Source organism: Crocodylus siamensis, chromosome 1 (assembly GCF_052110815.1).
Source record: "Crocodylus siamensis isolate JL-2025a chromosome 1, ASM5211081v1, whole genome shotgun sequence".
Lineage (NCBI taxonomy): Eukaryota > Metazoa > Chordata > Crocodylia > Crocodylidae > Crocodylus > Crocodylus siamensis.
In genome coordinates, this window is record NC_143395.1 from 137,067,591 (window position 1) to 137,090,743 (window position 23,153).

At 44.4% G+C, this 23,153-nt stretch overlaps 1 protein-coding gene across 2 annotated transcripts in view; it reads right to left on the reverse strand.

The window, feature by feature from the left end:
• Window positions 1-3,857: 3,857 nt before the first annotated feature.
• URB2 (URB2 ribosome biogenesis homolog) overlaps window positions 3,858-23,153 on the reverse strand; it is a 28,686-nt gene continuing 9,390 nt past the window's right edge. For both annotated transcript variants that reach the window (XM_090043847.1, XM_090043839.1), the window contains exons 5-10: window positions 21,981-22,141; window positions 18,768-18,878; window positions 16,512-16,754; window positions 15,525-15,615; window positions 14,449-14,588; window positions 3,858-5,633 (exon numbers count right to left, since the gene is read on the reverse strand). In XM_090043847.1, the coding sequence (XP_089899973.1) occupies window positions 5,436-5,633; window positions 14,449-14,588; window positions 15,525-15,615; window positions 16,512-16,754; window positions 18,768-18,878; window positions 21,981-22,141 (944 nt within the window). In that variant the 3' untranslated portion in view covers window positions 3,858-5,435. The remainder of the gene's footprint in view (window positions 5,634-14,448; window positions 14,589-15,524; window positions 15,616-16,511; window positions 16,755-18,767; window positions 18,879-21,980; window positions 22,142-23,153) is intronic.

The window sequence follows — 23,153 nt, forward strand, 5'->3', positions numbered from 1 at the left end:
TCTCTGTATCATAGCTCCCCATTTTGAATGTGGAGAAAATAGTATCTCCCTATCTAACAGAGGTATTTTGAAGAGAACTATATTATTCTCAAATGCATGCCTTAAAGCTCCATCACATCAAGATGTCTTATAGTCTCAGGATGTCATCAAACCTTTTGCAATGGTCAGGAATTAATACACAGTTTTTAGAAACAAGTCACTTCCTACTCCACTTAGTGGCTAAATGTTTCCCGCTATCTGTGCCAAGCTTTCACAACGTAAGCTCTTTGGGATGGCAACTTGCTTTCATTTTCTCTAAGTTTGTCACCAGGTCTCTGACTCTGATCTCAAATGCTGTCCAAGTTTTCCCTGATTTTTAATGGTTCTTTCTGTCTTCAGCAGAGCTTGGCTGCTAAGAGGACTTAAACCTGTGACTAAATTGCATATGAATGACTTAGGGCAGTGGTTCTCAACCTTTTTTGTACCAGAACCCATTTGTAAATATTGATTGCTAGTCCTGGCCCAGTGCCCCTTGCTCCCAACCTGCTGCCTCCTGCCCCCAGGCCCCAGCCCGTGTGGGGGGCAAAGTGGGGTGTGTGGGGGAGTAAGGGCAGCCCCAAGCAGTCTGGAGCTCTGCCAGACCGCAAGGGAAAAGCCCCAGTTTCCCATATTTTTCTCCTTTAAAGGAGAATCCATTTTTAAAAGTTTGTTAATCCATTTTTAAAAGCTTGTTCACTACCCTTTCTATATTCTTGTGATCCGCAGGTTGAGAAATGCTGACTTAGGGATTGGGAGCATGAGCCAGAGAGTCTAAACACAGATCCAGATCTTCTGCCCCAGATTCTTTCCCTGGGCACAGCTTTCAACCTCCAGAGCTCAGTCCACTTTCACCAATCTTTTAGTCTTCCTTTAACTGCAGAGAATGCTGCTCTTCCACAGAAGAGAAAAGCATAGGGGAAACCCACATCCATTCTTTACTATGGATTCCCAGCCTTGGAAACCCTAAATAGTTGGACTGTCTTCCATAGTGCAAAATCCTCTTCCTACCTTGCCAGGGGGGTTTCTTAATCTCACTGCCCTCCTACTGTTACTGGTGCCCCTCTGCTTGGAACGCCTCCTTTACTGAACCACAAACTATTCTGGTTCTCCTTGCAGACTCACTTGCTCTTAATCAACTGACCTTCACCTCCTCCAAATGGGAAAGACAGCTAAGTCTGGTACAGGTGCAACTGTGCCCTAATCCCCTTAAAAGGCCAACTCACTGTGAAAGCCCCAAACACATCATGTTGATAATCCTTCACTGCTTCTAGTTTCCCACGGGGTAATGGTAGCAGGGACCATCTTTTCAGCAGTGGCTGTCCCTAATGCTACGTGAGTTTTTCTATTTCAGTTAGAGCCCTGCAGCAAGCCGTATCTTGCCTTTTTCTTCCTTTCAGGATTAAAACAGACACTTTTTTTTTTATTCCAAGTTAATAAATAGGAACCCAACATGTTATTTTGTGACAAAGAGGTACCAAAATCTTTTGTATTAAATGGTTTGAACAAGGATTAAGTCATTATCCTAAAGCTTTGGGTGTTAGTTGAGAATGGGGAAGAGGGGGAAGGTAGTGAAGCTCAAAAAGGCAACACAGCTATACGAAATACAATGGGACTGGAAATATTAAGCACAACATTAGGACCAGAGTAGCCATAAGGGCTATGCGAAGCTTCAGCTGCTGATTCGATTCGGCAGAGATTCAGCCCGATTTGGCAGCTGAATCTCCGAATCTGAATCAAATCAGGAGACCCTTTAGTCTCTCCTAATCGAATTGGAACCCTCCAAATCAATTCAGAGATTCGGAAAGATTTGATGATTTGGCCATAGACACAGATTTAAATGTTTTTACTATATACCTCAAGGTACTAGGCGTGGCTTGTGAACACTGTGATGGTGAGGTGGATGGAGCATCCTACAGGAGCGCGCTGGCGGAGGGATCCCCAGCACACTCAGTGATGAACCCGGAAGTGGACCAGAAGCACTTCCAGTCCACTTTCAGGTCCGTCAGGGAGTAGAATAGGGGACCCTCCCCCCCACCTCAATGACTGGTGCATCCTGGGTGTGGGGGGACACTCAAGGTCCCCCCATGGCCCATCGTCAAGCCAGGGGGCACCCACATGCTTGGCAGTGGACCTGAAAGTGGACCATAAGTACTTCCAGTCCACTTCTGGGTTCACTGCTGAACACACGGGGGGGCTATGCTCCTGTGGGATGCTCCATCCATCGCAGCGTTCATGAGCCATGCCTGGTACCTCGAGGTACTGATGTGGAAATCACGACAGGATCGCTGCTTGGCTAACAGAGCGATTTATTTTTTCATGGCCACAGGAGAAGCAGCAAGGGCGGCTAATTCTCTGCAGCTGCGGGATACAGACTCTGTTATATACTTGTGAGAAAAAGACACACAGAAGCCTTCCCCTGAATACATTCTGGGCAGTCTGACAATAAATTATCCCGGAGTCCTGCTAGACTAAATGTGTTTTCTCCAGCTGTCTCTCAATAAACTTATCTCAAGGCCCCTTTGTTTTTCGGCCTTTACTTATGCTCCTTATTATGGCTTAACTTTATTTTTGCTTGCCCCAGTACTTTTTCTCATCAGTATGTAGAAAAAACATTTAAAGTTGTCTATGGCCGAATCACTGATTCTCCGAATAAGCATTGAATCTTCAGATTCAGATTTGGCCGAATCAAATCAGGGACAGTGATCCAAATCAGCGAATCGAATCACTGTCCCCAATTTGGGCCAAATCCAATCCAATACAGCCCATTTTGCACACGCACCCCTACTAGCCATTGAGCACCTCTGCCTATTTTTTATTTTATTTGTGGGGGGACGGGACAGAGGATTACAACCCATTATTCCTATTATATTTTTCTCTCCCTGCCCATCCCTGTGCTGCGTGGAAGCCTCACACAAGCAGAGCAGTACACTCTACTCAACTATGCTTTTTCCTACAAACTGCTGCATGCAGGGCTAATGGGGCTGTACAGCAGTGATTCTCAATCTTGTTAAACTCAAGACACTCCTTGGAAAAATGCCAGCTTAGTTTTCATGTATAGTTTGACTAGAGAAAAATACTAGAGCCATTCTTCTGTTGTAAAGAACCAGAAAGACCACAGCAGAGCAGAACTGTTACAACACTATCAACTCCTATTCGAAAGCCCCAGGTTTATCTTATGACTCATGTTCTCACACTTAGCAGTGCTAATATTGTGTGGCAGGCTGTGTCACCCCTGAAAGGATCTCAAGGCACCCTATGGCATTGCATCACCCTGGCTGAGAATCACTGGTTTAGGATCTGCCTGCAGGAAGCAGTTTCTAGAATCAGAGCCAAGATGGGAGACAGCACTGTCCAGGGCATAGCCCACAGTGCCTGAAGGCTTTTCTTTTCTTTATTTTGTCGCTATCTTGCTGGGTGGCCTCTGCTTTAGATTGTTCTTTTCCTTTCATTATCACTTCTTTGTCTAAATGGGTATTTGTACACACATTATTTGCCCTTTCTTGCGCTGCAACAGCATGACTCTTTGCATGAGCAGGTTTTCCCAATGCTTTAAACACCTTTCTGGTGCATTAAACTAAACCTCCTCAGACGTGGTTTAGTTTGGCTCACTGCAAAATCAAGTGCTGTGTCCATGGATTTGTTGTGTGCAAATATAAAGGCACTCAAAAAGGTGTAGTGAGCCTCTTTGCCCACCAGATGGTGCTGCACTTTTTTGTAGGTCATCACTTAGAATTGCTTCCGTTTTCAAATTGCTTCCACTTTTTTTTTTCTTCTTTGTGCTGTGTGCCAGCTCCCTGTTCCCACAGCTGCAAGTCAGGGCATGGGGTGGGGGGCCCTGGGCCGGGGTGGGGTAGCAGGGAGCATGGAACCGTCCCACTCTCCTGCAATGCCGCCTTGGGACCAGGCTTAATTTGTTCAAAAACCTAGTGCGTGCAAACCCTGATGCAACATTCCAAAATAAACAAGTTTAAATTTCATAAACCTATTTAATTTAAGGAGCATTAAACCCTGTGACATGTACAGGTGCCCCATAGCATCTTGTGGCAGAGACTAACCCATTACATGCTTGTACAGAAGCTAGTGCAATGGGACTCAGATCTCAGCTAGATCTTCTGTACAGTACCACAGCACAAATAATAAAGTGGTATACATGTCTCATACGGATTAACTAGACAGCTTGGGCACTTCTGCACATACTGCAGGGGTCGGGGGGAGGTGGCTCTAAGAGCCACTCTAATTAAAGTGCCACAGCATCTTATGCATCAGTGCCCCTGTGCTTCAAAATGGTGGCAGGGGCACTTGAATTAAAGCTCATTCAACAAGCTTTAGTAGTTCAAGTGCTCCCACTGCCATTTTGAAGCATGGGGACACTGATACACAAAATGTGGGAGGTTGCTGGAATGTGGTAATTGCCACCCTCCACACTCAATTAACCAAGTCTGCTTCAATGTGATAATTACAGCGCATCACAGCAGACTCCTCACTACTGTATAGGCACTCCTTATGTAGAAGTCCCAGAACTACAAACGTGGGATTTCAGATGCCACCTCCCCCCACCATGGTATCTCCTGATCATGGCATTTTAGAGAAGTGTCAAACTGACTAGACTACGGCAACAAAACTCTTTTGAATACTAAGAACCTAGGTGCTATATGTGATAAGAGAAAAAAAAGTGTTCAGTCTGAAAGAGCTTGATTTTTGTTATATATGCAAATTAAATAAGAGTGATTTTATGGAACAATCACAGGAGGGCAGCATAGGGTAAAATAATATATTTTCCCTTTGCTAATTATATTTTTGATATATTTGGTAAAGACTTCCAAGTGGTCAGTGTTTTCATGCTGATACTTCATTTGGCTTGATACAAAAGTCAGAAGACAGAAATATACAAATGCTTGAGTATTTTATAAAAACTAGAGTTCGTATGGTTTTGTAACAGCAGCCAGTCATATTAATGTAAAATAGTCACAATATTTTTTTTTTTTAAGTAAAAAAGTGCAAGGCACTTCAAGAACATGAAGTATCACCTACCACTGTGACAGCAGGAAAGTCACACAACCACTGTAGGTTTTGACATTGTGCATTGTTTGCTTAAATAAAAATTCATAAGGGCCCAGACTGCACATAGCACATGAGCAGTCTCATTGATTTCAGGGGGAAGAGGCTGCAGAGATGCAGCAGTTGGCCCACATTATTACAGGCAGCACAATCAGGCCTAAAAACAGGTATTCTTCCACACCACAAGTGAAGCAGACAGGGACACAGCATTCATTTTTTTTGCTTTGCTTTTTGAAAAAACTCTCTTAGGTCATGATCCTACAATGTGCCATCCATGCTGAACTGAATGAGAGCACAGAGTTTTTTGGCACTGCAAAAGATCAGGTCCTTGTCCATTATGCAATATTATTAAAGTTGTGTCATGCGGTGTATTTCTCCTCGCCTTGTTTTTCAGTTTTGTGGTAGTGAGTATAATCATTATACAGTTCCTTAAAGACTTCCCTTACGCCAGGCTGTAGGGATGCACTTAAGAACTTGATATCACTTTCAATGCAAAGGTCTAGGATGTGATACAATCCCTCTGTTAGATGTTTCTTTACTTCTGGGTGCAAGGTAACCTATGAAAAGAACAAAAAAAAACTATTAATTTTTTCCTACTCTCCATAGTGAGTATACCTCATTATAGTAAAATCCTGACATGACAGAATCCTACTCTATCAGCCCATCCAGAATGGTTCATTAAACACAGCATGAAGTATAAGCCAACAAAAATTCTTTTCTCAGACTGATTTACAACATAGAAGCCATGTGTAATCACACATGTTAAAATGCAGATACATGCTGTTTCACTTGCAGTGAAGTACAGGTAAAGACACACCCGTCAGAAAACTTAGCAACCTAAAAGCTATGATAAGCATACCCTAAGATATTCCCTGGAACATATTTCCCAGAAGAATTTGTACTCATCTTTCATGATCAGGAATCTGTACAACATATATCAGATGCAGGCTGCACAAACTCGGGGACCAGCCCATCTGTTAGATCGTTTCAGCATTTAAAAGGAGGTGGCATGCTTTGCCTTTTCCAGTTTAATAACATGCTAGTTATCCAGGCAGTTTTATCAAAGGATTTTAAGTGTGCTTCATTCCATTCTGAGATTCAACCTAAGGAGCGGCCCACAGAGATTAAATGGCTTGTTCAAGGTCATGTAGCAAATAAAGGCAGAACTGGGAATTCAGCTGAAAGCTCTTGACTCAGTCCCTTGCTCTAGTCACATGCATGCTGTCTTCTCCCAACTGGCATAACCCCTACAGCGAGGAGTGTCAGTGCCGACTTTAGGCAAACCAGAGCACACCCTATGCTCACAACCCACTCACTACAATATAACTGCCTGAGGCAGAGCTAACCTCTTGGATTATTTTTGCCACATGTCCCATCTCTGCTAAACACCAAGATTAGCTCCATGGCCCTGTACCTGTGCCTGCATGCACCAAGTTATGGAAACTGCATTAAAAACCTGTCTTTAAAAATATTCCTGTTCCTGAGGCAACTAATAAACCTGTCACTGGTGAAAAGAACTCCTCAGAGTGACAAGTTGATTTTTCTACCCTAAAGTCACAGGGCACTGGAGGGGAGGGGGCTGATTTCCCCTGCCAGGGATAAGGAGCCAAATGATTGCTGCAGAGGGAGTGGTACAAAACTCCTGTGTTACTACAAACATGGGTAAGATCAGTCTTGCTAAAAGCACATGGATCTGTATTTGACTTAATGGCTTGTACCCTCTCGCATCACATATGAAAATGGGCTCCAGCCCTATATAGCTCCATCCCTGCTCTCTGATGTAGCTTCCCCTTAGCACTTTGGCCCTCTCTACATATTGCAGGAATTTTGCAATTAACTGGCTAATTGTGCAAGTATGTCAAGACCAGCTACACATGCAACGTACTGACCACACAATAAAAAGCTTCAATGAGCTATAAAGTTAGACTTCAGAAATGTGTACTAACTTTATAGCTGGTTGCTACTGAGCTTTAGTTTGCATGTGTAGTAGGGTTTTCCCTGTGGCTGGGGAGGGACACGTGTGCCTTCTATAATGTGGAGCCCATTCCCCTCCCCTTCTGATATGCATCAGTCCTCACCAATTTAATAGTCAAATAGGAACTGATCCTTTTGTAACATTCTGATCTCTCTGTTCCACAGGAGATTAAAGACTTACTTGTCTCATGCTTAGTTATCCTGTCCATATGTTAATCCCCAAACCACCCATTAGTGTAATCAGTAAACTTATTAGACATAGCACCAGGAAGTAAAAGCCTCAAGAGACTGTACACAGTAGTACGCCACCAAACAAGAACCTTTATCATTTAACATTAGTGCCTGTTTTACTTTTTCAGATACCTAATTTCTGAAATATTCAATGGTTTTGTAACAAGTGACCATAATTGCTGAGAGCAGATTTTAAAGAGGCAGGTCTAAAGATGGTTAAAGAGCCCATACCATGGGAGTGGGTGGGGGCTATTCTTTGCTGAATAAAGTTACATTCTATATATGAAAAACTACTTAAAAACACATAATGCAGCCATGCCCACCTAATACACCTATTCTTTCTGTTGCTATTTCAATACTTATCTTTCTGCTTTCCATCTACACCCTCACCTTTGCAAGTGGAAAAGTAGTTGGAGTCTTTTAAATCCCACCTCCCTGGTAGTGGATTGTATTAAGTATACGGTTACACTTAAAATACAACCTAATACAGAGGCAATGTGTAGGGGAGCCACAGCAGGGGCACATACCCCTCCTCCCCCCCAACAAGGCCACTGCCCACACCTGAGAGAGCTTGCTAGCTCCAGCCCTACCACCAATGCCAGTGCCTGCAGGTGCCCGCCCCAGACTTGGGAGGCACCAGTTGCCCATGACCTAATAATACCTTAAGTGGTGTCAAAGATGGCAAGATCCAATGACCAGAATCCTTTTTAATATTTCTATACATGTAAATAAATATTTTACCATTAAGATGATTCCAAAATATTTGGATTCTCTGCACTGTAGTTAGGTTTCTAAAATATAATTCATATAATCCTTTTAAATGTTCAACATATTTACATATCATTGCAGTCATCCTAATAAGATGAAATTCAGTAAGATACTTTATGTCCCTGTCCATCCAGAGATCCCAACGCACTTTATTAACAGGAATTAAGTCTCACTGCTCCCCCAAGAGGTAGGCAAGAAGTACAAAAGAAAAAATATCCCAATCAGTGTCAGTCGAACAGCTATTTAGCAGCAACAATTTCAGAGAACACGAAGTGTCACTTTACTCTTGGACGCAGTAGACATGGTTCCTTATCTGTTGAGGATAATAGAATAAATCATAGAGAAGTGGGGCTAGAAGGGAATTCCAAAGGGCATCTAGTCCAAACCCCTGCCTGAGGCAGGGTCATCCCTATTCAAACTATCCCATGCAAACCATCATCTAAATGATGCATAAGACTACTGTGAGCCCTGATACAACACAGACCTAACACCTGCTACAGGCAAAGAATGGGAACCACAGCAGCGAATGTCCTGCTTCTATGAAATGCTGCCAGTATATGTTCAAGAGATCCCAGGTAGAGGGCCACACCCCTTGCTCCAAAGGAAGGCAAAACCCCCCACAGTCCATATCAACCTGACCATGAAGTCAAATTCCTTCCTGATCCCAAATATGGTAACCAGTCTGACCCTGAGTAGAGGGGCAAGACCTTCTAGCCAGGAAACTGGCTTTGGTCCCAGCAGAAGTATTGGCACACCCCAGTCAAAGTCCCCAGCCTTGGCTGCTGCCAATACCCAGAGTCTCTGGGAAGGCTTGGAAACATCTTAACACATATCAGAATGGGAGGTGGGAACAGGAGCAACCAGCAAAGCCCAGAAGCATGGGAAATACCCATAGTATAACATGGGTATAGCTATGCCTAAATCATCCCCAACCAGTGCCTGTCCAACCTAGTCTTGAGCACCTCCAGGGACAGAGAGTCTACAACTTCCCTAGCCAGTCTATTCCACTGTCTCACTATTCTAGTAGTGAAGAAGTTTTTTTTTTCCAGATATCCAACTTTTGTTGCAACTTCAAGTCTTCTGTCCACATCCTCCTCTCTGCAGTAAAAGAGAAAACATGCTTTCCATCTTATTTATGGCAGCCCTTCAAGTATTTGAAGACTGCTATCATGTCTCCTCTTAAGCATCTTTTCTGCAAGTTGAAGAAGCCTAGCTTCTTCAGTCTTGCCTCATATGACTTCCTTTCCAAGCCCTTAATCATCTTTGTTGCCTGCCTCTGGACCCTCTCTAACTTCTCCACATCCTTTTTAAAATATGGGATGAGGCCTAACCAGTGTTGAATATAAAGGCGGTATCACCTCCCATGTCTTGCATCTAATGCTTCTATTGATGCATTTCTAGCATAAACACGCTCATCAATTTTCTGGTGTGTACAAGATTATATAAGACTGTCTCAGACTGATCCTTATCTAGCACCTGTCCTCCCAAAGCTAGGAGGGCCTATTCTTTCAAAATGAAATGGATTTTGCTGGGGCAAAGAGGAGAATCAGTTTGTACCTTAGGGAAGATCAAGGCATCAGCTGACAGAGACAAAGCTATAAAAAAGGGTCACAGGAAACTGGTTTGGAATGAAGCTTAGAATATGGAGACAGAGCCCTGCCCCAACCCCCAAAAAGGCAGACTATGCATCTAAAAGTTACCTGCTGCAGTGCCAAGCATATAGTTGCCTGAATCTCAGAATAGAATTTAGAGCTCTGAGGCACTGAGGCTCCCTATAAGATGCAGAGTTAAGTGCTGCGCAACGGGGTCTGTGACATCTGGTAGGGGTGTACAAAACGGGCCGTATTTAATTCGGATTTGGCCCGAATCAAGGACAGCAATTCGATTCATTGACTTGGATCACTGTCCTGATTTGATTCAGCCAAACCTGAATCTGAAGATTCAATCTAGATTCAGAGAATCAGCAATTCGGCCATAGACACAGCTTTAAATGTTTTTTCTACATACCTCAAGGTACCAGGCATGGCTCGTGAATGCTGATGGAGCATGCCACAGGAGCGTGGGGGGGACCTCCTGCATGCTCGGCAGCGAACCCGGAAGTGCAGTGGAAGTGGACAACCACCCTGCATCCCCCCAGCTCAGCAGATGGCCACAGGGGTACCCTGGGGGACCCCCCCACACCCAGGAGGCACCAGTCGCTAAGCAGGGGGGAGGGGAGGAGGGTGGTCCCCTGCATGCTCTCCAGTGGACCCAGAAGTGGACTGGAAGTGCTTCTGGTCCACCTTCAGGTCTGCTGCTGAGTGTGCTGGGGACCCTACCACACTCCCATGGGACGCTCCATCTGCCCCACCATCTCAGCATTGGCAAGCTACCTGGTACCTTGAGGTATGTAAAAAAAATTTAAAGTTGTATCTATGTCCGAATCATTGAATATTTCCAAATCTCTCCAAATTGATTCGGAGAGATTAAAGGTTCTCCTGATTCGATTTGGATTCAGCCGCCAAATCGGGCCACATCTTGGCCAGATCGAATCAGCGAACAAAGCTCTGCACAGCCCTAACAGCCAGCACATTAAGCAGGCAGCTGCCTGAAGTCAGTTCAGCCAGTGGGCAGCTGCCTAGTACTGGAGCTATACTTTAATGCACAGACTGCTTCAATTGTAAAACAAATAGCCCTAGATGCCCAGCATCTTTTCCTCCAAAGACCTTGAAGCTCTTCAACAATAACAAAAGCACAGCTGGTAGTTCCTGACTGGGTTTAGCCATAAGCTAGGCACTGAACTGCTCAGTCAGGTCAGGAACAGCTGTAGGAAGGTGCAGCAGTGCATCTCAAGATGCTCAGAGAGCTTCCATTGGAAAACTGAAGTGCTTGTACTGTTCAGGATAAAACAGGATGAGACAGCAGCTGAGCAGGGGTTGTCAGGATTGTACTTTTGGACTCTGGCACCACAATTCCACTTAAGCTCCCTGTTGGATGCCTCAAGCCTTCCTTGGACCTGGACTAAGATCTTCAAAGGGGCTATAGAACCTTGTGCCTACTTGCAACAATCTTGGTCATGGTTACTACTAGACAAGAGGAAGACGCTACTATTATTCACAGGCTGCATCTCCAGTGGGTTTCTCTTCATCTTCGGGCTGACCACCCAGACATACCACTAACATGTGAGCAATGCTTGTTCCAGCCCTGCTTTTCTTTCTTTTGATACAAGTAACAGCCCCTGGCATTTCTGCTGTCAATTAATCCTTCCCTTTTTGTTCTTCCTCATACATAGATCTACCAGGTCTGACTGGAAGGGATAGGAGACAGTAGGAAAAAAATCAGGGGAAAGAGGGGAAGGGGCGAGGAAGGAACATGATTACAAAAAGCAAGGACTCAGCAAGCTATTAAGTCCCAACAAAGATTTGGAAATGGGCAGAGCTGCTGCCAGACAGAAGGCTACTGCAGTTACTGGAGATACAGGCAGGGCAGGCATGCTGCAGAGGTATGCAGGCAGAATTCTGAGTAGCAGCCTGGTCACTGCAATTCAAGTGGCAGCAAGCACTCAGCTTACCCTAGTTAGTCCTACTGGGGGAAAGGATGCACAGGACAGGAGCAGCTGGATTTATCACCCTACTTACAGTCCTTAATGTCACCATCTCCAGTCACTCCAAACCTATCTTTACATCAAGGTTATTGCTGGGAAAGATTCAGGCTGCACACCTCGAGGAAACTATGATGAACATTTTAACATAACTTTTGTGGGGGGTTGACAAAACTACAGTGGGCTGTTCAGTTAACTAAAGGCTTGGCACACTCTGTAGCTGATGCTTAAAACTATCCTAGTGTTAAAAAACACAGCAACACTTTGCAACATGACACTGGTGTTGGGACTTGCTTTAAGTGGCAGGCATATGAAATGGCACCTGCTGAACTGAGCTGGACAGGAAGTGGATTTGGCCATGGAACAACTGTGGAGATCGCTGACCTTCAAGCAGCTGCTCCAGACAGTGGGGTGCCTGCTGCAGAAACAGGAACTGAAATCTCTGAACAGAAACCAAGCCCAACAGGACAAACTTCACCTCCTCTGCCCCAGCCCCTCTTGCTATTTCTAGGCAGGAGAGGAGATCAGAACCATAGAGGAGCATGGAGAGGACAGAAGTAGGCCAAAACTATCTAGCTAAAGGGCTTGAGCTTGGCCTCCTGATTCTGTCCACAGCACAAGAAAAGAATTAGGAACCAGCACAAGACACAAAAACTACTAAGGGCACGTCTCAAACTTGGGCCATGAACACAAGAGTGAATCAGCTTTTATGGCGAGTCAAGCTGCCCCATTTTAAAAAGGGATGAATAAGCAACAAAAACCTTGGGGGGCTGGGACTCCACCACTTTCAAGAGTGACTAATTTGCCCCTGCACAAACTAGGAGCAATTTTCTCATGCTTCCCCATGCCTGTTTCCAAACACCCAGTTTGTTCAGTCCTCACACATATAAGTGCACAGCCTACTCATTTGCACACAGCTGCCATGTGTATTTTATGCTTGGTTTATGCCTCAGTCTTTGCCTCTGCAGTTACAGGCTCACAGCCTCACAACACATCAGTGCAGCTCAGGAACAACCACTATAGCATGCGACTTTGGCCTATAGCATGTGACATATATGTGACTATAACACAAATGTCACTATAGCATGTGACAGCTTCTGTGATAACAGGCTGCTGCAAACCCTCTGGCTTCAGCAGAGTCCTAGTCTTGCCTATGAGTATCTCTCTTTGATTTATAGCAGAGGTATCAAACTCCTCCAGCCCAGCGGCCAGGTGAGTGGGGCAGAGCCAGTTCATGGGCTGGACTGGACCCAGACCAAGCCTACAATTTGGATCCAGAGGCGGCGCTGCATGCGCTTGTGTCCCTGAGCAGTCATGCTGCACAGCCCTGGAACTGCCATTGTGGGCTGTGCTGTACAGCTCTGGTGCCCTAGAGCAGCTGCAGCATGCAATGCGGACACTATGGGGCTGTATTGCATGCGGTGGCTACTCTGGGATGACAGCTGGGACAGTCGTTGCATGTGGGGCCGACTGACACACCCCACATGTGGGTCACTTTGAGACTGGGCACCGAATGATACAGCTCTGTGGGCTGTATCTTTGACATGTGTGATTTATAGAATCACAGGATTGGAAGGAAAGCCCCAGGTCATTTAGTGCAACCGACTGCCCAGATGTAGGATGTGGTGGGTACTCCCATACTGTTTCAGCCAGACACCTATCCAATCTTCTCTCAAAAACTTTGAGTGAAGATGATTTCATGAAGCTTGTTAGACAGTTCTACTGTTCTAACAATCAGAAACATTTATCCTCAGATTTAATCTAAATCTGTTTTGCTGCAGTTTAAACCCACTGTTTCATGTCCTATCTCCTGTGGCAAATGGGAATAGTATTTGAAATACATCCCCCACCAAGTTCCTTTTCTCTCAACTAAACACACGCAGTTTTTTCAACCTTTTTCTGTATGGGCTGCATTCTAATCACTTCCTCATCTCCTCCTCAATATTGTAGCTTGCCTCTGAATCCTCTCCAATTTCTCTGCATCTTTGTAAAAACATGCACAAATTAGCCAGCACCAACTGAAATGCCAGTATCACTTCCAAGTCCTTCATATATTACGTTGGTTAATGCAACCTAAAATTACATTTTGCAACTGCATCCCATTGCTGACTCATGCTGAGCTTGCAATCACCAAAACCTCTAGCCCCTTTTTGGCAGTGCTATTGCCTACACCAACTGTCCCTCACTGTGTATTCGGTTGTGCCTTCCTAGGGGTAGCATCTTGCATTTTTCATTGTCAAATCTGTTGTCTGTATCTCACTACTCTCTAATTTATCCCTACAGCCAAGTTAACAATAAAAAAGTTAAATGGCACCAGACCGAGAACACAGTCCCCTGAGCTCACCACTTAACATTCCCAGCTATTCTGACATCTATCCAAGTGCACTTACTCTTTGTTTGTGGTTATTCAGCCCATTATGTACCCACCTAACAGTAATTCCATCTTTCCCCACATTTATTGGTTATGCCTGAGCCAACATGGAAGAGTGAGTTTTTTCCTCAATAACTTTTTCGGGTTTGCTTTATCAAAGGAACAAAGGCGCTGTGCACTCGCAGAGAGAATCGCTGAGTAAGCAACATCAGTTTGGGAAGATTAGAGCCACAGTTTGGATCCCAAGTGCATGAAAAAGTATATTAGAAGAACAAAGTAATTTTGTAAACATAGGTTGTTTTTCAAGGAGATATTATTTCAAGAACTGTGTTTAAATTACCCCTAATTTAGAGCACTGAGCAGCCCTGTGTGCCCAGGAGGGGCGATACTCTGGATCTGAAAGAACTAGAACTTTACTAAGTCCTCAAAACAGATGAATGTATATTACCTTCTGCAGTTCAGTCACATATTTGGCTACTATGAAGGGAGAAAACACTGTGAACTGCTCTGTTTTTGCAGCAATATAGTCATACATCCTTTCCACCAAGCGTGCACATTTCAACACAACTCCAAATTCATCCATGCTCCCTGAAAAAGAAATCAAATTGTGGTTCAAAGTTTGAGTCAAAAACAAAACAAAACTCATTCAATGAATCTTTTTAAACAAACAAAACTCATTCATTACATGCAACAACACAAGCCAGCCATGGGATCTTATTTGGACTTGCCAATTTTTAGCATATTTTTAAGAGAGAAGAGAAAGATGAACTAGATAAATTAGCCCACAACCAGCTCCCTGCTTCTACCGCTAACACCACTACCAAAAATCTAGCCAGTTTAAAGCTACCTCAGGTATTTCTGCACTATACTTCAGCCACCCTGTAATGCAGGGGAGACATACCTATCATGATGAATGGAAGCACTGCATGAGGCCTAGTTTACACTAGAGACTTTGCGAGCAGAACTAAAGTTGAGTGTATTCATAACCAATGGTTCTCTGCAAAGGCAGAGCCCTTTTTTCTTCTGACAGTTATACTACCTCTGCTGAGCAGAGTAAGGCTTGTGTTGCCACACAGCAGCTAGCATGTACATGTAAACACTGCCATGCCTTCCACCAGCTGCCATGGTTCTCTTTAACTGCTGCTCCACTTTGGACGTGGACAGCTGCCAGAAGTACATGGGCATGTACATGCTCTGGTGGCTTAGAAGCAAGGTCTAGTGGGGCAGGGTAAAGTAAACACAGGAAAAGTTTAGTTCTGTCCTGGGCAATTATAAGCCAGCATAGGAGGGAGTGAGGAGATGCATTGTGTACCCTTTCAAAGGGTCTCAGTTACTCCTAGGAGCACAAGCTATGACATAGCTTGTGCTTACCTCTGCACATGTGGCTAGTGGCTTTGAAGACACATTATGGTACTAGGTCTTTATTTCAATGTCTACAGTTACAGTCTGCCTTGTTTTGCATTTTCTTCTCTGTGTTGCACAGGATCAGAGAAGGATAGGCCCATAAAAACAGTGAAACAGCACCTCGTTCTCCTTTCTGTCGTCCCTCATGCATGACAGAAACCACCAGCCTACTGAAACTGTTCAGGAAAGATGGAGCCGCTTTTAACATCACCTGCAAGAACATCAAATGAAACAGTATCAAGCAAAACTGGATGCAGCAGAGCAAAACAAAAAAGACAGAAAGCATGATTCTGAGGTTTCCATGGTAGTTTATCTGACACCCCACAATTACAGAGAATGTATGCACTGCAAGGGAAGCTGCAGAGATTGCAAGTGCTTTGGGTCTGAGAATAATCTTTTCTGTATTCTGTGTTTCACTAGCTCCACAGCTCAATGGAGTCCTGGCCCATACTGCTACAAATGATTTGTAGTCATCATCATCCTTAAGGAATCACCCTACAGACTCAAAGCAGAGGTTGAAATTCACACTGAATTAATGCTTGCAGGAAGTAATGGATAGTGTCTGTTCTGAAACTACTGCTAGCCCAAGAAATTTACAGTCCAACAATACTTACACATCAGCAGAAGGCAGCTTGTACAAGTAGCTTCCCACTAACTTAAACCTTTAAGTGTAACATTCCCTAAGGTGCCCAATCCCCATTTTCAGAAGTGACTTTCACAGGTAGGAACCTAAATCCTACTGATCTCTACAAAGACTTCTGTTCCAAAATGTCATTTTTTAAAAATGGATCTTGACACTTTAGAAAAGATTACCCTAATCTGATTCCAGAGGTTTGTGACAAATCTACAGTCAAACGATTCTTTAAAGTGTAAGCAGAAAACAAAAGCAAGACAGTGACTGAAGCAAGTGTCTTTTAGGATCTGGTATCTCACAAGCTTCCAGGGCTACAACCCTTCGACGAGACTGGTGCAAATACTTTTAGAACCACAAGTTTTGGGGGGGGTTTTCTTCAAGATATAGCTCAGAATTCAGGGATTTACATCTTATTTTTAAAAACATTTCTGATCACTGGCATACCCATCTTGCTTCCTCCCATCCCCACAGACCTTAGGGTGACACTGCAGGATAGAGAACAGCACTTCGTGCATTCCCAGGAATATGCTGCCATAATCCTCTGTCTTCAGATGATCCAGAGGGACTGTTAGAAGAATGTTAAACACCAGCGACACATGATGTGGGTTTGTGAGAATCTCTTCTCCTTGCCTCAGCAGAGCTGCTACTGCCTCCAGTATAGGCACAACAATGGTGGGAATCAGCAGCTGGTCCTGGCAGGCTTCTCTGCATTGCATCTACATGTGAAATTGAAGAAGAAAAAAAAAATAGGCTGCCCCAACACACCCTTGTACTTGAACCTGAAGGATTAATATTGATATAACTATGTGAATAAAGAGCCCCACTCACACTAGCCATTCTAAGTGCATGAATGATATTGTGTCCACACATGTCATTTCCTGCAAGCACTGCTGAGTCTGTGGACTGCTGCTGCAATCCCACAATTCCCTAGAGCAGTGGTTCTCAACTTTTTTTATACCAGGACCCATTTGTAAACATTGATGGCCAGTTCCAACCCAGTGACCCTCATTCTCGACCAACTGCCCCCTGCCCCAATGCTCCAACCCCACCAAGTGTGTGGGGGCAGTGGGGATGTGTTTGTGTATTTCTCAACTCATGGGTTGCAACCAGAAAGTGGGTCACAAGAACATGAAAGGGCCACAGACAAACTTTAAAAATGGATTCTCCTTTAAAGGAAAAAATTTGGGAAAGGTTGCTTTTCCCTTGCAGGCTGGCAGATTTCCAGCCTGCAAGGGGCTGGAACCTCCCCCTCCCTTGCCCCACACAACCACCCCCTGCCCCACACACTGGGGGACTGGGGCTAGCAGGTTGGGAGTGAAGGGGACAAGTGGGACCTGGTACAAAAAAAGGTTGAGAACCACTGCCCTAGAGAAGATTCACAACGACCATGATAAATGGTTCCTATTTGCACTCACTCATTGTGTCTATATTATTTCAAATATGTGTCCAATGGTTCTGTCCTTCATGAGCATCCACACACGTGCCATTAAGGATGGGAAAGTGGCATCATCAATAACAGCATGAGGGCATGATAGAGCTTTGCTAATCAGGCCCAAACCACTGCCAGACAAACTCAAGACCAGAGGGTCAGTTAACCCCAACGTGAGCACCAGTCTCATTGCATTAGGGTGCTGGGTAAAAAGGGCTAAGAAACTTGAACTCAGTGTGCCCTAGTTGCAAAGAAGGCTAATGGTATCCTGGGCTGTATTGGTGGGCGTGTTGCCAGTAGGTCAAGAGAAGTGATTATTCTCCTCTTCAGCACTGGTGAAGCCACATCTGGAGTACTGTGTTCAGCTGTGGGCTCCCCACTACAGAAAGGATCTGGACAAATCAGGGAGTCCAGTGGATGGCGACAGAAATGGTGAAGGGGCTGGGAGGCGACTTATGAGGAAAGACTGGGGGAACTGGGCTTATTTAGTGTACAGAAGAGGAGACTGAGAGGGGACTTAATAGCAGTCTTCATCTGCCTGAAGGGGGTTTGAAAAAGGATGGAGCTAAACTGTTCTCAGTGGTGGCAGATGATAGAACAAGGAGCAACAGTCTCAAGTTTCAGCAAGGGAAGTTTAGTTAGATATGAGGAAGAATTTTCTCACTAGAAGGGTAGGAAAACACTGGAACAGGTTACCCAGAGAGGTGGTGGAAGCTCCATCCTTGGGGGGTTTCAAAACCTGATTAGATAAAGCTTTGGCTGGGGTGATCTAGTTGGGGCTGGTCCTTCTCTAGTTGGCAGGGGGTTGGATTAGACGCCTCCTGAGGTCCCTTCCAACCCTCACTTTCTATGATTCTATTATTTTCACGCATGCTTCTTAGTAATGTACTTAGCCTTTTTTTTTAAATTTGTTGGCTTTTTGCTTTCATACATGCCAAAACACAACAATTCCCTTCTCCAATGAGTCTGAAAGACAGCTGTCCAGGACATAGAGAAGGGCAGCTCTCCAACCCCTCCATGCAGACTAGCAAGTCCTCCTATGTATTACAGGGAAGCTCCAGGGAATTATCTCTCTTCAAAATGATGATAACAGTAATGTACTTTGTGCTAAGGCAAAAGGATTTATCTGGAGAGATTTGTTCCAAGCAGTGGAAACAAATCATAAACCAACTCCTAAAAAATACATCATTTTTATTTATTTTTTAAAATACATTTTGTGCTTCAGACACAATAGTTGCAGGCTCAGCCAAACAAGGGGGAGATAATGAAGTTACAGCCGTGGGAGCTGCGAGATACTTACAGCCAATGCTGTGATTATCTGGGGACTGGCAAACCAGAAAGCTCTCTCTTTCTCTCCACTTAACGGGCAGCTGAGCAGCAATTTGATTAGGGTAACAGCTGACAGTACTTCCTGCAGGAAGCAAGGAGACAAGCAGTCACTGGCAGAAAATAAATATGTTTTTTTGTAGCATGGCAGAACTCTTATTAAGGAGACATAGTTTGAGGCATCTTCAAAGCCTTTATAAAGCAAAAATCCCCGTATTAGACTACATCTCTGTAAAAGCCTGAAGATTAAAAGCACCAAAAAAGGTTTTAGGAGCTGACTGGTAATCATATCCTGAACAAAGTTTATTTTAAAAGCAATTCAAGACATTAATACATTTAAAAAATAATCACACAGCAAGCCATATAGTGGCCACTGTAGGTAGTGGAAGGAAACAGAACGAATATCTGCACCTTCGGGCAACTTACTTAAGAAGTAAATTGCTTGGGAAGTCATAGAGCGCTTAAAGTGAACCAAACTGAAGGTGTGTTACCAGTGCATTTTAACCTTACAGTTCACACACATGCATTTCAATGCTTATACGCTAAGGTGACAGGCATTATATGAACCAGGTAGGAAGACTTGCATATCTCTTTAACAAAAATGACCTACTGGCTATATCTATGACAGAGATGCCTTTTCAAAATGAGCAGAACCTGGGCCAGCTTTCCCTGAGTTGTATCTGGGTATGACCCACTACTCCCAGAAAGCCCTGGACAGATGCAACATTTGAAACATGGAACAAGAACATGGAAACAAACGTGCAAGCCTGATGATCCCATGTGACACCAGATGAAGCCCTCCATAAATACCTTTTGATAAAACAGTAACTATTTAGAAGCACTTTATTTTGAAGCACTTCTGATTATGTCTGTACCCTCTACGGTGTATGATGGGGAGTTTCTCCATCCCCTAACGTTCCACAGAGGTCTGCCCTCCCCCTCAACCAGTAAAGGGGGGATAGGAGATAGCAGGGTGGTCAGCCCATGAGCACCTTCCTGCGCACTAAGATATCCCTGGGGCTGGAAAGAATGATTCTTTGCACAGCTCTCCACCTCTGGAAAGGGGAAACTGGAGGCCAAGTGCATAGGAAAGCACTCACTGGCCATCTGCCATGCTGTCCTGTTGTGAGAGGAGCAGAGGAGTATAGGATGTTGGAAGACCAAACAAACCCCTATCATGCCCCCCCACCTGGAGAGCAGAATGCTGCAAGCTGTCATGGTGATTTTTAAGTGCTCTGGCTGGGTTCTGTATGTCTGTCCATGCCCTGAAGCACTACAGATTTAGAGCACTTCACAGTATGCCTGTCCATGGCCTAAATCAGCTCATTTTCCAAAGGGTGGACATACCAGGCTTTTTATTTTGGTCAAAATGCTCCCAGTATTATCACTCCCAATTCAGCTCCAATGAGAAAAGAAATCAGTTGCCCTGTTTAATGTACTACTGGGTTGTGCTCAGATATCAGAAAGACAAGCCTGGGATCAGAAACTTCATGGAATGGGACGACAGGACCACTAGTGTAACTGGGACCTCACATAGTGCTGCTGCTTAAAAGTACCATGTCAGCCAACAATGGTCAAAGTAGAGACAACATGATGACTAGAATCAGGGGCCTCCAGTGTTTTGTTTATGCTGCACCTGTAGCAACAGTGGGAAATTTTCATGGAAAAGAGCTCCCAAACAATTGTGTCTGGTCTTAGTATCGGTTTTCCCATAGGCTGATTCACCCTGTTCACAGAAGGCTTGTGATGATCAGGGATCCTGGTTTTCCCTGATAAAAAAAGAAATAAAAATCACAAATTCTCTAATAAAACCCCCAAAATCCGTGATTAAAATGAAAAGTCCCTCATGGCCCTCCTCAATTGCAGTGGCAAGCTGCTTTGTTGTGCAGCCCCACTCTTCTTTGCAGCGCTAGGTCACACCTGCTGAGCTCCAGAGGCCCTGGGGGAGGGTAGCAGGGTGGGAGTCTGAGCCTGAAGTGGGCAGCCCATGCCCATGCCCTGCACACAGATCTGGGGGGCATTTGTCCCCCCTGTCCCCAGGAGTGCATGCAGATGTGGGGAGCCAGCCCCACCCTCCCTGTCCCCTGGATAAGCTGCGCCAAGTGCCTGCTGCCTACCCCCAGCCCTGCCCAACTCCCTTACTCCCTATGGGGGCCTCAATTCCCCCTCATCCCCCCTTACCTGTGGGAGCTGCTCTCCAGGGTGCCTGGCAGCCATGTGCATATACCTGCATATAGCGCCCCCTGCCTGACAACCCTGCTCCTGCTCCTTCCCAGCCCCTTGCAGGCTAGCACCCTGCCAGCCTGCAGAGAGCTCATTACAAAACTGCAAAATCCTCAGGTTTCTCTGGTAAAATGAGAAATCTGTGTTGGCCTCCAGTAAAAGGTAAAATCTGCTCTCTTCTCCTTTTTTTCCCCCCCCATGGGAAATACAAAACTCAGATCCCTGATAATGATTAAAGTGCATGTGCAAAGCACCAGGAAAATGCTTAAGCTAATGCTGAGCAGTACAAAGATTAACAAGAATCCTACACTGCAGGAAAGCGAGGCCAGCTGATCCATGGACTGGAAAGATGAGAGAACTGGCACATTCCAACTAATACAAAAGAGGCTTACACACCCTACACAGTGTGTGACTTAAGCAAGCTAGGCAAGGCATTGATGCATTATTCTAAATCAAAAAATTCACAGAAATTAAAGCAACTTCCTAGTAATCATCTGCATAACTGGGATAAATCACTTTTCAGGGAGCGATCTAAAGATTCTCCTGGATAACACAACAGGAATGAAATAAAAGCTGCTATTGTAGCATTGAAATCAACTCAAGCATGGCTTGCAGGGAGAAATCCATGTGATTCCCAATGCCATCAGTGAGAGTCAGACTGCTAAATCTTACTGAAAGTCTCCTCCATTTCCTTCTCAGTGGATTCTGTCTGTCATCGGCATCTCCAGAGCACTCCTCATTACAGCATCTAAGCACCAGATTTAACACCATTAAAGCAACCCGTCTGTGCAGCATAATGAAAAATGTTTTTAAAGCCAAACTCCTACTTCTTACTCAGCTTATGCTCTCTGGCCTGTCTTTCCTACCACCCACTTTGTCAGACACCATACTAATTCAGTTCTTCAAGGCAGAGAAAGAAAAAAAAAGGAAAAAGGAGACAAAAAATAAGCCAAGCATTCCTTACCTGAGGATTCTGCTTCCACAGGTTGCTAACCTCAATTCCCTGGAGCACCAGCTTCATCATGGCATAAAACTCCTCAGTGGTACACCCCTCCAAGAGCTGAGTACCCAACTCTGTCAGCTGTATTTCTATATTTTGAATCACCTGGACTGTGATCCCAGAACCTGCATATTAAGACGGAAGACAAACACATTTGAATTGTTTATCAACACAGAGAACTGCCATATGTAACAGTTTTTAAATCAGTCCTTAGAATGGGACTGTGGGCCTTTACAATATTTGCCTGCAAAACAGTCTCTTCCTATTCACAACAACATGTCATTCAAAACACAGTAACCCTACTGTTTATGCCACTGTCATCATATTGATGAAATGCCTTCATTCTCATCACACCACGATGAGGCCTGTCCATGAACTATGGGAACAAGCTTATCAGGCTGCAAGATATCTGGGCTTGAGGATGAGAGTCACAAATACCACAGGCATTGAGTTGATATGCAAGATCTCTGTTAGACCATACCTCCAACATATTTAAATAAATGAATACACCTACACGTATATACATACAAGTTATGACCAGATTATATTTTCGTTTACTTAGCAATTTTTTCTCAGCTCCAAACTTGCAAGATTTTGGGTAAGAGAAACAGATATTTTAACTTCTTTAATGCCTTGCTTTTCTCCAACGCTTTCCATGACAGAATCTCATAGCTTTTTAACAAAAAATCCTGTCTCCACACTAAAGCATTATACCAGTTTTGCATACAAGTAAACTGAGACAAGTAGGTGTGGAGGCAGATAGTATAAGAAGTAGCATCAGAAGTTGGTAGACATGACATTGATTCCCATGATTTAATTTCTACATCACACTGGCAACTGCAAGTGAATTCTGCAACTTTGAAGACTTGAGATACACAGCTTGAGAGACAGCTTTTGTATCTGTATATAGCAGCTGTTATACAGTCTCTCCGCATCTCTGCTAGCAAGGGCCTCAGGTAGGTTCACAACCAGATTTGCCAAGATTTTCCCCATGCAGAACTGCACTACAATTGTGCTCCTGGGCAAAGACATGTTAAGAATCAAGCAAGAAGGCAACACCAACATTCAAAAGAACATGCTGTAGAACTAAATTCAGCTAAATCCAACCTGTCCCAAAGAACGTTGCCAGTTCTGTTT